We start from the raw sequence: 15,184 nt of genomic DNA, 5'->3' as shown, positions 1-15,184 counted from the left end.
GCATATTAATAAAATAAAATTATATTTGGGTATATACTTTATATACTCGAATATAATTGTACTTTATTTTTGGAACTCAAGTGGGTCATTTGAAATTATGAAATGGATCACTCGGTGACCTGCGGGTCATAGGTTGCTGAGGCCTGGGCTAAATCAACTAAAGTTCCGAATTCAAATGTAAGAAACCATGGAAGAATACCATTTTGCATCTGACTTCAAGTAGAACTTTTTTACAAGTTTTTTCATATTGCTTTGACATTATATTATTATTATTATATATTATTATCATTATATTATTATTATTACTATTATATATTATTATTATTATATATTATTACATTATATTATTATTAGAAGTCGTATACATATTATGAAGTGGTATTGGACATTTGCCAGCACTAAAAAATTTTCCTTTTATATTCATGTATAAGTTATGATTTTGCATCTCACTGAGATGAAATTAATTTTTCTCCATTCCAAAAAATCACTAACAAATCAAAAAATAATTAAAAAATGGTAACAAAAACTACCAATTAAACTGTGTTTTAATAATCAATAATATTTTACACTGTAGAGATCATTTTGACTTCAGATATAACACAACAACCACTTTGATGATGATTTATCTGAGGGATACAGAGCTTGGTGAAAAGTTAAATAACAACGTAGTCAGTTTTATTGATAGGAAAAAAAAAATTCAAATAAATTGATGATCTCAGACAGGCACTAACTTGCTTATGACATTTTTGACTTGATGCTGTTCAACTTTATGACTGAGTAAAGAATAAAATGGTGAAAAAAATCAAACCAAATATAAGAAAAACCTATGATTTGAAGTTAATGATCAGTCAGCATATTTTTCCAAAATATTCTTTATTTTTATCTTATTACTGATCATTTTTATATCCTTCATAAAAAACCAAACCCAAATTTATTCACAAAAATAAATTAATGTGAATGAATAAATAAGTATAAATAAATTATGGTAGCGAAGGGTCAAATTCATGATAAGGAACCAACTAAGTCATAAGTCAAGATTACATGTATATTATTATATGTATATTGTATGCATACTACATGAAACATGCTAACCTCAAGAGATAAACCAAAGGTTTTAGTAAGAATTAAAATACAAAACTTTGCATCTGAGAAGGAAAAAGTATTGAAGAAGAAAATTGTTCAAGTTACATACATATATTCATGAAATGCAAAAAAAAAACTAACACTATGGGAGGGAAACATAAAAAATTAAAATATTGCTCTCGCTGCCCACTATGCCAAGGTAGAATAAATTAAATTGATCAAGTACAAAATTAGTACAGTAAATGGGGAAAAAAGACTAAGCCATATGCATTCTAAATTTCTATGATGATTTAAAAACAACTGCAAAACAAATGTTATGCCTCATGAATTAATAGTAAAGATACTCAATTATATTCCTATTCAAATACTAAGTTTGATATAGATCTCAAAACAATCATACAGAATGGCTTTAGTGATACAGATCTGGAAATAGCACCAGTTATTTATTCAGAAACAGTTTTCATGATGTTCATTGTTATAATCTTCTCCTACATCAAAGTATCTGAGAAAAGACATGAAAAAGCTTGTGTAATAAGAGACCATTTCAAAATGATCTTCGGGAATTAAATTTACATGTATTCAATCATAAATACTTTTTGAGTACAATATAAAACCTTAATAGATCCCTTATATAAAGTGTCTTTTTAAAACATGAGAGAAATTTTAAATATGCCGCAAATAAGGAGAAAAAATTTATAAAGATGAGAAATAAATTTAGTTTTGGTATGTATGATATTGGTAAATATAGGTTAAAACAAACATAAAGTAATAGAAAACAAAAAGTATCTGTTGAACTTGATAGCGTAAAGGTCAGTCTTTGTAATAACATCTATTCTTCTGGACAATTGCTTTGTAAATGAGGGAATGATATATCGTGCTTCAGAACTTTCTTGTCCCATCCACAGGTCACGACAGAATTATCTGGATCCCATGCTAGACCACGGACAAAGTCATCATGGATGTCACTTCTACACCTTAAAAGGGAAAACACCATTACTGATATGAAAGCAGTGGTATCACCAAGTACAAAAGAATGCATCAAAACTTTTTGAAATTTAAAAATGACTTGCATACAAATAGCTTATTCAGAGGACTTTATCATTACTCAAAAGTGAAATTTCATAAAGTAATGAAATAAAATAAAAAAGTAAGAAAGGAATTTTTTTTTTATACTTCATACCAGAATTCCCAAGCTTTTTTACCACCATTGAAAATTTTGAATATCTTGCAGCACTGCACTGTAAGGTCAGGTACACACAGGAGACAAACATGGATTGGTTAAAAACCTGAACCTCAGGTTTTTTAACTAATCTGTGTCGAGTTAAGTAAGGTTGTCTCGCTTATTACATCAGTCCAGTGTGCGATCTGCATAAAGTGCTTCTTAGAAGCACTTTATGGTGTAGTTGCACTAGAATCTAGTGCAACTACACCATACACGAACCTCATAAACATTCCTCGGGGTGGGGGGGGGGGGGAAAGAGGATTTCTAACAAATTGGCACATGACAGTTAGTTATGTGTAGCCCTAACATATTTATGATGTGACAAGGAAAGGGTCGAAAGGTGACGTCTTCAAAAAGCTTTGAAAAAATTGCCACCAACTCATTTAAATAGCCACAAAAAATATGAAAAAATCAGGCAGAATTATTGTGGGGTCACTTAAAAAATTGTAAATATTAATACTTTGTACACCGATAGAGGCCATGAATGAATTTAAAAATTTGGCAACCCAAGAGACTTACCATGGTGTCATTTAAACAACACTGGATCGGGTACAGCACAGACAAAGAAAGAATGAAAAAATGAATAAAAATAGGGCAAAAGTGTGCGACAGAGTGAAAAGCTTTTTTTATAGATAATCGCCAAGAAGTGTGAGAAGTGATGAGTAGCCAACTGTTGTCATTTTAAATAAATTTTTGTGGCTTTGATAATTGCATTCTCCCACTAATTTTTTTTTTTATGTGTTTCTGAGTGAGGTGAATACACTGAATTTTTTTTTAGAATTTTTTGAGGACAAAACCTTGGGGCCCTTGCCTTGTGAGTTATGCATGTTTTGTGTTGTTCAAGAAGTGCTGCGATTTGTCTTTCATGTAAGTGAAAATTGTAGATGCCTGAGTTTTTGTGTTTATGCGCTAAAGTGCAGTTACACACTGATTAGGAATCTTAGACACTTAATCACTACTACTTAACTGTACATGTACCTTGTAAACATTCCTCTGAGTAATTGCTATAGAATTAGTACATGCTGGAATATGATGTAAGTGTATATGTGCGGTCTTAACATTTTGTGTTGTCAGAGTTATTTGTGTTCTAGTATTGGCTTCCACATACAGCCCCCCATCACTACATTCAATACAATTTGATCCACTAAATATCTCATGCGTCACCCCTGACCTGTGCCTCCTCTGATATTCCTATGAGGCCATATCGGTTTTGAATCACTTCTTTGTGCTGTTTTTTAAACATTTGAACCACTCAGAATTTTGGAACTGAATTTTGAGACAAATCACAAAAAACTATTTAGAATCTCACAAGTTATACTCACCTTTAACATTTCACACATTTCAGATGCATTTTTCTGTATCCAACCACATTTGACTTACAGTTATGTGTAATTTAACGAAAGGAAAAAAACCAACCAAATATTATTAAGCTTGGCTATCACTCAGCTTTATGCCATTTAATGTGCTATTCAAGATGATCAACAAGTGCAATGGGTTTCTTCAATTATGCTTAAATGCAGAGCTTTGGCCCAGTTCCCGAATGTGGAGGAAATAGAAGAATTTCATTTTTGAGGGCAAAGACATATATTCCCCCATGCATTAAACCTACAGTGAGGACGAAAAAAAATGCTTAACTTACTCATTCTTCAAATTATCGATGTCCTTTATGAACACATCGCTTGAATCAGCACAACTTGCTAACCATGTGGGACTAAAAAAAAGAAAGAAATAAAAGTCATTAAATCCAGGAATATTACTTTTACGAAAACTATAAACACATTACCATATTTATAGCATGCTTACTTTTTGGATGAGAAAACTAATCTATGAATTCTTCTATCGTGAGCGTCGTATTGAATTATAGGCATTGAGTTGCGAATGTCTTGGATTATCACATGACCACTGTCATCGCCCACAGCAAACTCAGAACCACTTGTAGGTTTCCACGTAACAGCAGTTGGGCAACTTTTTAATTTATTTGTACCTAAACAAATAAAAGTTGAAGTATATAATATAATGACGAGATATAATATATATAATATATAATATTATTCATTTCATTCCATGCAGGAGAGATTCTCTATAAAAATGCAAATGTATATTATACATTTGCATTTTTATAGAGAATCTCTCCTGCATGGAATGAAACTTTAGAAGTTACGGACGTAAAGTAAACATTTTTCATCTTGCTAAAAAGAGAAATGCACTTCTTTTAATTATGAAAAATTCACCAAGTTATGAGAGCATATTATTCACCAAGAAAAAAACCTAATGAAAATTATTTTTCAAGGTACCGTAATTTCACACAACTATGGTTCAAATACCCATGCTCACTAAAACATCAATAATCAAAATGCTAACAACATCTAGTGAACTACTTAATTACTAAAGCAAACAGCCTAGATAGTGTAATAATGGAGATGTGGTTAGGATTTCCTCTCTCCAATACTTCCCCACGAATCAGCTGTTGGGGGCAGCCCCATCTTAACGCACAGGGCCCAAGAGAAAAGGGGCCTCACAAAAATGAAATGTGGTCAAAATTTCCGAGAATTCACCACGTAGGGCCTCAGAAAAATCATTTGGACCAGGGGCCCACGATGCTCTTAAGATGGAACCGGTAGGGGGCTATGTTTTTCACATTATCTTGTCAGCTGCAAACTTTCCCGGCTACAAGTTACTACAACAAGCTGTTCTGCGCTACTAATGTTCTGTAGTACAGGTAATTTAATAAACATTTTTACTTTTGCATCATATAAAAATAATTATAGGAAAAATAATAGAAAATTGTACTTTGCTCTTAACTATTGTCCAACCATTTTTATGGACTACAAGCTGTTATCCAGCATCACGCACGTGGATTTGGTAACCTGAAAATTACTTGATGATTTCCCCATGTAATATTTGAACCCCTCATGACCCCCAAGGGGGGATGAATTTTCAGAAATCCCATATTAGTAAGTATTTATATTATAAAATACAATATTGACTAAATTTCATATTTATGGCTTCAGCAATTTCGGCTCAGAGATGGTTGTTTCATATAACCCTTGAACCCTCCTTCCTAAGGGGCTGAATTTTGAAAAATTCCCTCTCAATGGATCTCTGCATTACAATACAAAGATACTGACCAAATTAATACGACCCCCCCCCCCATTGAATCCTTTAGCGGTCGAATTTAGAAAAACCCTCTCATATTCATGAAACAAAACTTCTAACCAAATTTCATGATGAGTAGGGCTCAGATTTTTATCCCCCTAAAGATGATTTTTTTTCATCAAGGGAACCTTGGTGCCCCCCATTGTAATGCATTCCAAATACTGATTTAAATTGGCATAACCCATTATTTTCCAATCAAAAATAATTAAATGTGTGAAAATTGTGCAAAATTAGTTTAAATAAGTGCATAGGTAACAGGGCGTACACAATTTAACTGGTGAATTGTTGCCCCTAGAGACATACTTCCAATTAGAAAAAGGATCCAAATAATGTGTAGCACTCAGATATGTCATTTATGAAGGAGTTGTATAGTTATTAAAATGGCAAAATGAACTTTTTATACAGAAAAAAAAGCATTGAATGCGGATAAAACTGTTTTTCCCCAACTTTCCTCCACTTTTTAAATTTATTTATTTATACAATATTGTTGGCCTTAAGGTCTATACAAGAGAATGCGGTTCAGTGACACAAAGATATTGTTGCAAAAACTAGTGATAGTGGGGGAGTTAACAATAGAACTGGGAGAGTTTGTTCCATTTGCCAATGGTATGAGGAAAGAAAAGCTGTATTTAAAACAGTCAGTGAAAGCAAAAATTGGTTTTATTTTAAAGGAATGGAAAATTTTAATATTGCACTTATAAATGTGAAATTTTTTCAGTTGGTATCAGAAGACAGGGCAACAACTTTTTAACTGGATATTTGGGCACACAGGGACAGTATAAAAAGTTAATTTTTTTATTTTAAAAGCCATACAACCTCTTGCAACATGAATTACATTTCTTATTACTACACACATCTCATTTGGATACTTTTTCTACTCGGAAGCATGCCTCTAGGACCAATGGTTCACCGGTTAAATTGCATACGCCCTGTTATCAATGCACCCGGTATATTTTCAACTTAAGCAAAACATTTGTCTTCAAAATGCCATGCAGAAAGTATTTTGATACTCACTTAGAGTTATTGCAGGTTTCGGTAGCCTTAAATCCATGAGTAATAACTTATTGTCCTGTTACAGAAGAAAGAAAGAAAAAAACAACAATTGGCTTGTTGGATTTTCACATTATAAAGCTGAATTTGAAAGAGAGAGAGAGAGAGAGAGAAAAGAAGAGAACTTACTAAAATATTGATAAGAAGTGAATACAGTGCATTTGCACACATAATTTTGAGATAATTAATGAAATAAATGCTACACTGCTTAACTAATGAAAGAAAGTAATAATTTACTATATTCTATTGCACCACTTGTGTAAGTCTCATGAAGTATTGCGATCTGGAATTGTTTGGCGTGAAATGCTGCCTTTAAAGTCAGGTAAAGTTCTTGGATTTTCACGACTTACCAGACCTTTGTTGTTCTGCAGTAGGATCAGCAACAAAATGAAGTCTGCTACTTTAGCATACTTAATGTGATTATAATTACTCCTTCAATGAATATTTTATTCCCCAAAGATAATGGCATATCCCAGAGTGTCTCTGATGCCTGGATTGTTATACACCAAGTTCCCCAACTAAATCCTACCGATAGCCTATGGATCTTATCATAGAGGCGTCTGAGAAGTTATTAGACTCTTCTTGGATCTACCAAGAATGTTTGGCAAAACATTGATGCAATGCAAATTTCATTGAAAATTAGTGTACAGATACTACATGACCTCATAAAATTTATGCCATGACGAATGAGTGTTTAATTTTTGTTTAAGGTGATTCAACATCATGGTGTACTTGTAGCTTTTATCATTCCTGCCCCCTTCTTCTCGAACCGTCCTAAGCAAATATATCACCCATTTCAGGAAACACTGGTCTAATTCTCCACTTTCACAACCCATAGAGCTCTTCGACATTCTGTGAACTAGTTCGTTGCAATCCTAGACATTTAGAACATTGTTTTGCTACCCCTAATTTTTAAAATGAATTCTTTGTAAAGTACATTGAACAACCCAAAACTTGATTAATCTAATTTGAGTCCTACTGTACTAGTAACAATCTCAATGACTACATGGTAATTAAGCTGTAGCTTTACAAAATAAAAATGAAGATTATTCGGGTCACTAAAGATATCTATATCAGCTACAAGAATATAGAGACTCACATCACCACAAGATAGTATGATCTGAGGATCCACGGGCGAACAAGAAACCTGCCACACTATTCCAGCATGGACTGAAAATTAAGAAGGAAATTAAATGTTGACAAATTTAAATAAACATATGTATATGATGTTGAATGGCATAGTCGATGGCCATAGAAAATATTACAAATAAACTTGTAAATAGTAAGTACAGTTGAACTTCGGTTAGCGACAAAAATTTTGATTCGATATACAAGGGATGATTCACTTTACAAGCAAAAAATTTTGAGCTTTGTTTATTTAGTTTCACTTTATCATAACTGAGTATATGCTTTTCCGTTTTTGCCTACACATGAACCGTGGAATTGTGGGAATTACTTTCTCCCATCAATTCATTGGAAACTCTTCAAAAAAATATGTTTAAGATAGTGTTTCCCAACCTTCTTTTTGCCATGCCCCACCTAAGCATTTTGTAAGATCTTAATGCCCCCACCAGACATGGGAGGAATAAGGAAATATGCGGCCCATGCAGACCTAGGTGATTGAAATTTAAAAAAACTTAAAATATTAAAAATAATCTTTAAATGGTTTCAATCTATTTTTGTGAATTCTACACTTTTCAAAAAGTTAAAAACTCAAAATTTTTTTGGATAGATTCTCTGTGTGCTGAAACCTTAAATTGGCCTGTATTGCCCCCTCTCACCGAATCCACATGGAAGAAGCCCAAAACAAGGAAAGCCCTATTAATCGGTCTAAAAAAAAAAACATCAGTTTTCAATCTGCAAGACAGTGTGGGCCAAAAAAGAAAAATTTTCACAGTCCAGTAAGTCATACTATGGTATCTTGATTCTCAAAGTAGCATCTTAACGGATAAACCCAACAGGGCCCAGGGCTATGAGACAAATAGGTACATACACATCAGTGGAGCTACATGAGCAGAGAATTTTGATTGTTCTGAGATAAATTTTTTTTCATTAAATATGCACACAATTTTCACATTGATACTTAAATTATTTCCTCAATGAATATGACATTTCATTAATTTGTGAACTATTTTTTTTCCACTAAATATCGGTCTTCATTAATTCTAAGAAATTATTTTTCCATCAAATATGAATTTTTCATTAATTCTAAGAAATTATTTTTACATCAAATATAAATTTTCATAAATTATGATTGATTCCTTAAAAAAGTAAACTGTTGCGCCCCACACAGGCCTGTCATTTAGGATTTTGAAAATACACTACAAATGGTATATATATATATATATATATATATATATACATACATATATTGAGTATATGTGCTTTGCCCCCCCCAGAAAAAGTTGAAATGACAGTCCTGCCCCACATTGGGAATAAAAGATTTAAGAGTTTTGTGTACGGTTAAATAGCAAATATAAAGTAGTTGAATATATAGCAGGGTGGACAAATAACAAAATTAGACGCCAGCCAAATTTCTTAGATGTCTAGCATATCCTTTTTTAAATTTCTTCGAGACTTAGTGACCTCTTCCCATGTAGACAGACACACTGATGTGGTACAAATTATAAAATTTTGCAAGGTCTTTTGACTCCAATTTAATAATCACACGAAGAATAGTTTAGATGTCAAAACAAATATTTTAGTTGCCTTGGCAATCCAGCACCTGGGATTTGTCCAGCCCTGATGTACAGAGTAATATTTATTACTATAGTAAAATTATTCCGCTTTGCACTCAAATCATACAAAATTCATGATTTTACTAAATGATTTTTAAATAGAATTACCTGGACGATATGTTGCAATAGAAGAAAACAACTGCATGTCCCATACTTTCACGCTATGCAAAGGAAAAGAAAACAATCCAATTTACAAATTACGAAGACAGAAATTAAGCTTAAATCTATTATTTTGAAACTATCAATATAAAATGACAAATCTCAACAAATAATAAAATATTTTTTGCGAACCAACCATTTGTCATATCCAGCGCTTATTACCAATGACTCATCGCAATTGACACTGACGGACGAAACATGGTTATCATGCTCACATCCATAGCCGACCGATATAAACACTGGCGCATCCATGTTGAATTCATATAGCTGCAGGGCACCTGCCAAGGAAAGAAAACACACATCAACACTTCGTTATTTTAAGATATAACTAATCAACATTTGCAGATCAACTTGAATTTCCATGCAAGCATAATTGAATATGAATTTGACCCTTAAAATGCTTCAATCGCAAATAGATGATAAGCGTAGTAGCCTGTTGAATTTGCTTCCTGATGATGTTACAAGCCTTCTTGATGTAAAAGGTGTTCATAAAATAACTTTGCCGATAAACACGGCCCTTTATCGACCACAAATATCAAAGGATGCAAATTAAATTTGAGATACAGTTGTTTCAGAGTATGTGCTCAAAAATGAGTACGGAAACAAAAACCTAGCTTTCGCAGTTGTTGTTACAGCAACACTCACTTTTTTGCATTGTAAAGTGATCGGTGCAATAAAAAATGATAGATGCTGTTAAAACTGTACTTGTAGCACCATAAACTTTGGCGCTAAATGCAGACATAGAAACACGTAGAAACAACCAATCCAGATCGCATTTCTGCCACTGGAAGTTTCCCTCTGAGGGGTTTCGTTTGCGAACCAATCACTCAGCGAGATCTTCTTCCTTCTTCTGCATCCTGTGCTGACATTTATGGTGCTACGGGTACTTCCAACACCATTCATGGTTTTTCAGTGTGATCACTCAGCAATGAATAAAAATGAATGTTGCTATTAAAATTTTTCGAAATTTTGTTGCAGTAACCGTAACTATGAGAGCTAGGGATGGTTTTTTCCCCCTCATTTTCAACCATTTACTTTGATACACTTATACCTACTTCACCAAACACCAAAAACGGCCATATCTCTATATTATAATTTATTGCCATTAACGAGTTGGGTCGGAAATGAACGTACCATTTATCAGTGGTCGTCTCAAGCTAGTTACGAATAATATCTTGTTATCCATAGTCTTCCTTTTGGTTAAAACTTCGGACCTGTCAACAACTACACAGTTGTAGACAAGCATCTTACCACCTTGCCCCTCGGTTGTCAACACCTATATCTAGAATTTTCTTTGCATTTGCTGATTTTCATGACCGCTAGGGACTTGTGTATCAGCAAAGTTATTTTACAATTTCCCTGACTGCATTAACAAATGAAAACCATTTGTTGGAAATGTGAAAAAATATTCCCCCCATAATCATTAAGTTTGGCGTTTACCTGAATCCATGCCGATTATGACTTTATCTTGTTTCAAGCAACAAATGTCGCTTATCCCGGATTCAGTCTCATGGCCGCAAATGCATTTCTCAACATCGGGAGCCTCTTCGCTGGTGCCAAAACAAAACAAAGCGCCATTCCAGTATCGACCAGTGAGGTTCGAGGATGCCAGTACTAACTTCCCATCTGAAAAGAGAAATTAATATGCATATTTTGAAACATAAGCAACGTAATTAACCACATACATCCAGGAAGTGAAAATGAAGAAATGGCAGAGTACTAATCAATTACAGAGGCAACCATCAGTGCACTTTTCATACCAACTTCACATGACACTTGTTATATTGATGGTAGTCCAGAATTCCTTGGACTGTGAAGTGTGCTTGTGATTCCACCCTTCATTAAAAAAACTATATATTCGCTCTTACTTTTCAGAAGTCGAAATACTTTGACTTTATTTCTTACATCGTTAATTACTATTTTAAAATAACAAAACTGAAATAGAGGCAATGAAGATGCTAGCAACATGATAATTACGGAGCACAAAACTTCATGCAACTGCCACGTTCACTTCCAATCTGAAAATAGATGGCAGCACTCCTAACCCATAAAAAACATCGAAAAAAAAAAACCAGGGCGATTCATATAGAACCAGCACCATAAACGGAAGTGTATTAAAAAATATACTATACTTATGATTGTGTACTTGATACATAACTGACTTTGGCAGGGGCATTGGAAGTGCTTTGTACCTGTCGGTGCTCATGTTGAGTTTCACACAGAACATTTTGATTTATGAACCGATTCTTTGGCGCTCTGATCCATTCTACAAATTTCAGTGGGTGCTCGCACAGCATCCTCGGCTCTGACACCACTAGACCTTGGATCATGTGCTGTACTTTCAGAAGTGTCATTAGTTGAGATCAGAGTAGGTGTTAATAGTGGATGCTGTTTTCTTGAAGGCACGCAGCTCGTGCCTATAATATGGCAGCCAATTTTGAAACTTTGCGAGCCTTGTTGCCCATGCGAGAAACAGACCTGCTCTCTATGTCAGTTCAATACTTATGCTACACACTCTTCGGGTGGCTCTTTTAGTCAGTTACTGACCTGGCACTTCACTTTCTCGGTCACTCTCACATGCTTGCACCACATTTTCTCTGTCACTTTCATATTTGCACACTATCTGAAACACTATTTACTAGGCTCCTCTCTTCCTAAATCACTCTTTTGGTTGCTCACTCTTACATGGGTTCTTTCCCCCACCTCTCATTCTAGGGCACTCCTTATGCTCAAACACTATATAGGTCAGTCTTTTAATCACTCGCAGAACTGACCTCTCTATGTCATTTGTTCAATCGCTCACTGACTTGGCACCTCACTCTCCAGGTCACCTTTTCAATCACTCACTGACCAGACATCTTGATCTCTGGGTCACTCACATGCTTGCACATCACTCTCTCCATAACTATAATATTTACACATTATCTATAACACTATTGACCTGGCTCCTCACCTCCTAAATCTCTTTTTTTTGGTCGCTCACTGACATGGTCACACCTCTCTCTCATCCCAGGTCACTCCCATGCACACACTCTCTATAGGCCAATCTTTGTCATTCACAGACCTGGCTGCTCATTCTCTAGGTTACTTGTTCAATTTCTCAATGACCTGGCACCTCACTCTGTAGGTCACTCTTTCAAGAACTCGCTATTGAGAGCAGCCACAGAGAGCAACAGGCCAACAACGGTACAATTATTTAAGTGTTACACTTCAATCATAGTTTGAAAAACAGATGACAGCACTATACAAGCATTACACAGAAGCAAACTTCCATTAGGTTCCCAACACATACACTCACATTTCCCTGCATGGCTCAGGTCTTCAGACACCTGCTTTAAAATCTCTTCAGTGAGACGGAGCGGCAAGCCATGATCTGGTTAGGAAGGTCGCTTGGGAGGGGTTGGTTGTTTTCATTGTTTCCCCCCCCCCCCGGATCTGCACCTGAGCAGAGGCAGACATTTTCAGTGGCGAATGGAGCATATGCAGACATCTTTCAGATTCAAATGAAGCAAAAGTAGACATCTTTAGCAGAGGATGAAGTCGAGAGGCAGACATTCAAAGATTCGAATAGAGCAAAAATAGAAATCTTCAGCTACGAATGGAGCAGAGGCAGGCATATTCAGCTGCGAATGGAACAGAGGCAGGCATATTCAGCTGCGAATGGAACAGAGGCAGGCATATTCAGCTGTGAATGGAGCAAAGACAGGCTTATCTAGTTTGATATGTCGGAAAAGTGAGTTAATGCGTTGGTGCATCCTGTATTTTACGTGACAGGCAGATTTCCCCCATATTATTCAGCTCGAGAGGGGCAATCTCTGCGCATTCTTTTGGTCCTTTGCTCTATAGGCAGAGGCAAATTGATGATTTTACCGCTTTCTCTTCTTCCTACCCTAATTTTTTACACAACAGTTTCCTCAAACTTCTCAGCCCGGGCTATAGCCTGCTTACTTGTAAATACATATCTGCCCCAGGGTTGTGTGCTCAGATGGGGCCAACGTGTCCATGTCTGCATATGGTTTCCCACAGAGGTTTAAGCCGGGTTTTCCTAGGAGTAGGTTTTTTGCGCCGCTTGTGTGAGAACCGAAATGGGACCGATTCGCGTCGGCAGAAACGTGTTTCATAATCACGCTATGCGTTTTCCTAGCTTGGCACAACAGCTCATGGCGGCTATATAGCCCTGGCATCACCTATTCTGTCGTCTGCATGCTCCGGCTGTTTGAAGGGAAGGGACAGAAAACACAACCAAAATGAAGATCGGCGAAACGCGCGGCGTACGACGCGTTTGACTGCTCCAGAAGCAGTCTGCCAATCGCGCCCGACGTAAAGCGCTGGCGTGAGGCTTGTTGCGCTCTGTAGGGAAACGGTCGTACCGCTTTTATTATTGGTGAGTGGACGGAGTGTCGCGTTGGGCGATTCACGTTGCGCACGCGGCAAAGAAAACCTGCTCCTACGAAAACCCGGCTTTATCAACACTGCATGTTATGACGAGAAAATAATAAAAAAAACACGGGAGGATCCTCACCTTGCCAGAACTGTATGGCGTCCAAATGCTTCTCAACAACAGCGGGGATCATCGCAGATCCGTTCATCCTGCCTTATTTACGACGCCGGAGGCCCGAGCGGATTGTAAACAAAGATTTTGTTGAAAAACGCGGCCGGCCGATCCGCAGACTTTTCCTGAGAGCGTAACACCCTGACACTTTGGTCTTTCCGCCTTTGCAACATTAAAAAAAAAAAAAACCTAAAACTAAAGAAAAAAATTTAAAAGAAACTGAATAAGAGTAGAAAAGTTCTAGATATTCATCAGTTATTTTTTTTAAATACTATTTGATCTCTCATTGCAACTTTAATCGCTACGTTTCACTCTACGAACGTCGCCATCTGTCGATCGAAAGTCGGAAAATCTGCCAAAACCAAATCAACGATCAAAATACAGTACCCGTGCTGTCATCTAGTAGCGCATGCAGGCACTTGAGTTTTCTAAGTATGCAAATAGATGGCAGTATAATATCCGACTTGGGAAGGAAATTTCTCCGCGCCAATTTCAAACTGCTATCTTTACACAAGCATTAAAATAATCTCAAATTCGTGTAACTGTGACTACTTTAATTATTTGAATTTGAATTTATTTTAACCGCACTAAGAAAAATTTGTTTCATACAAATTCTTGTTTTTTTCATCAGTTCTGCAAATCTGAATTTTTGTCTAGATAATTTATTCTAGACAGAAGTTATTACAGAATTTATCAGAATTTTCCTCAATGTGTGTGGCAAAATATAAAAAAAACCAATTATATTGCTTATTTTTTAGTTAAAAACTATTGTGCATATTATTAATTGGCCGTGGCTTTAAATTACCCGTAAGAGAATGTAAGCCATGGTTTAATTATGGGAAATTACCGGACTAAGCGTCAACTCATTCGATTTGCGCTGCCATAGCCCTCACATTCCGGAACAGAACCCGGAGGCTACTACTACTACTAATGGTACATGCACCTGGTACACATTCCTCTACGGAATTTCTAAGGAATTGGTAGATGCCGGAATGTGCGAGTACGCAGGGCCGTAAGTAGACAGGTGCAACAGGTGCACCCGCACAGGACCCCACTTAGAGGGGGGGAGGGTACAGAATAGGCCTAAATGGGCCCCAGAAGGGCCTAAATTCAAATTCTTGTACAGGGCACAGGAATGGCCGGCTATGCCCCACGTGTACGTGTTGTGAACTTAACGTGTGAAGTTTGTTACTTTGCAGTGCCGTTTTAACGCATTGGTTCACC

At 36.0% G+C, this 15,184-nt stretch overlaps 1 protein-coding gene across 1 annotated transcript; it reads right to left on the bottom strand.

Moving 5' to 3' along the window:
• Positions 1–527: 527 nt before the first annotated feature.
• On the bottom strand, positions 528–14,305 carry LOC149090023 (methylosome protein WDR77-like). Its single transcript, XM_089231999.1, has 9 exons — positions 13,931–14,305; positions 10,849–11,034; positions 9,545–9,686; positions 9,358–9,410; positions 7,611–7,681; positions 6,476–6,530; positions 4,109–4,289; positions 3,945–4,016; positions 528–2,057 (listed from the first exon to the last, which is right to left on the bottom strand). The coding sequence occupies exons 1-9, from the start codon at positions 13,995–13,997 to the stop codon at positions 1,913–1,915; spliced, it is 972 nt and encodes a 323-aa protein (XP_089088125.1). The 5' UTR covers positions 13,998–14,305; the 3' UTR covers positions 528–1,912.
• Positions 14,306–15,184: the final 879 nt, after the last annotated feature.

The sequence above is a fragment of the Pholcus phalangioides genome, unplaced genomic scaffold (genome assembly GCF_987345545.1).
Source record: "Pholcus phalangioides strain wild (caught in Gottingen) unplaced genomic scaffold, Ppha-v1.0 ptg000001l_1, whole genome shotgun sequence".
Classification (NCBI taxonomy): domain Eukaryota; kingdom Metazoa; phylum Arthropoda; class Arachnida; order Araneae; family Pholcidae; genus Pholcus; species Pholcus phalangioides.
The sequence above is the reverse complement of the archived record's forward strand: the minus strand, read 5'-3'. Positions and strand labels throughout refer to the sequence as shown.

What these genes read in the sequence shown, in the direction of transcription:
- LOC149090023 (XM_089231999.1), bottom strand. Translation starts at nt 13,997, where the DNA reads ATGAACGGATCTGCGATGATCCCCGCTGTTGTTGAGAAGCATTTGGAC. An exon ending in AGCGCTGGATATGACAAATG is followed by an intron (nt 9,411 to 9,544) that starts GTTGGTTCGCAA and finishes TCCTTTGCATAG; the next exon opens with CGTGAAAGTATGGGACATGC. An exon ending in GAAACCTGCAATAACTCTAA is followed by an intron (nt 4,290 to 6,475) that starts GTGAGTATCAAA and finishes TTATTTGTTTAG; the next exon opens with GTACAAATAAATTAAAAAGT.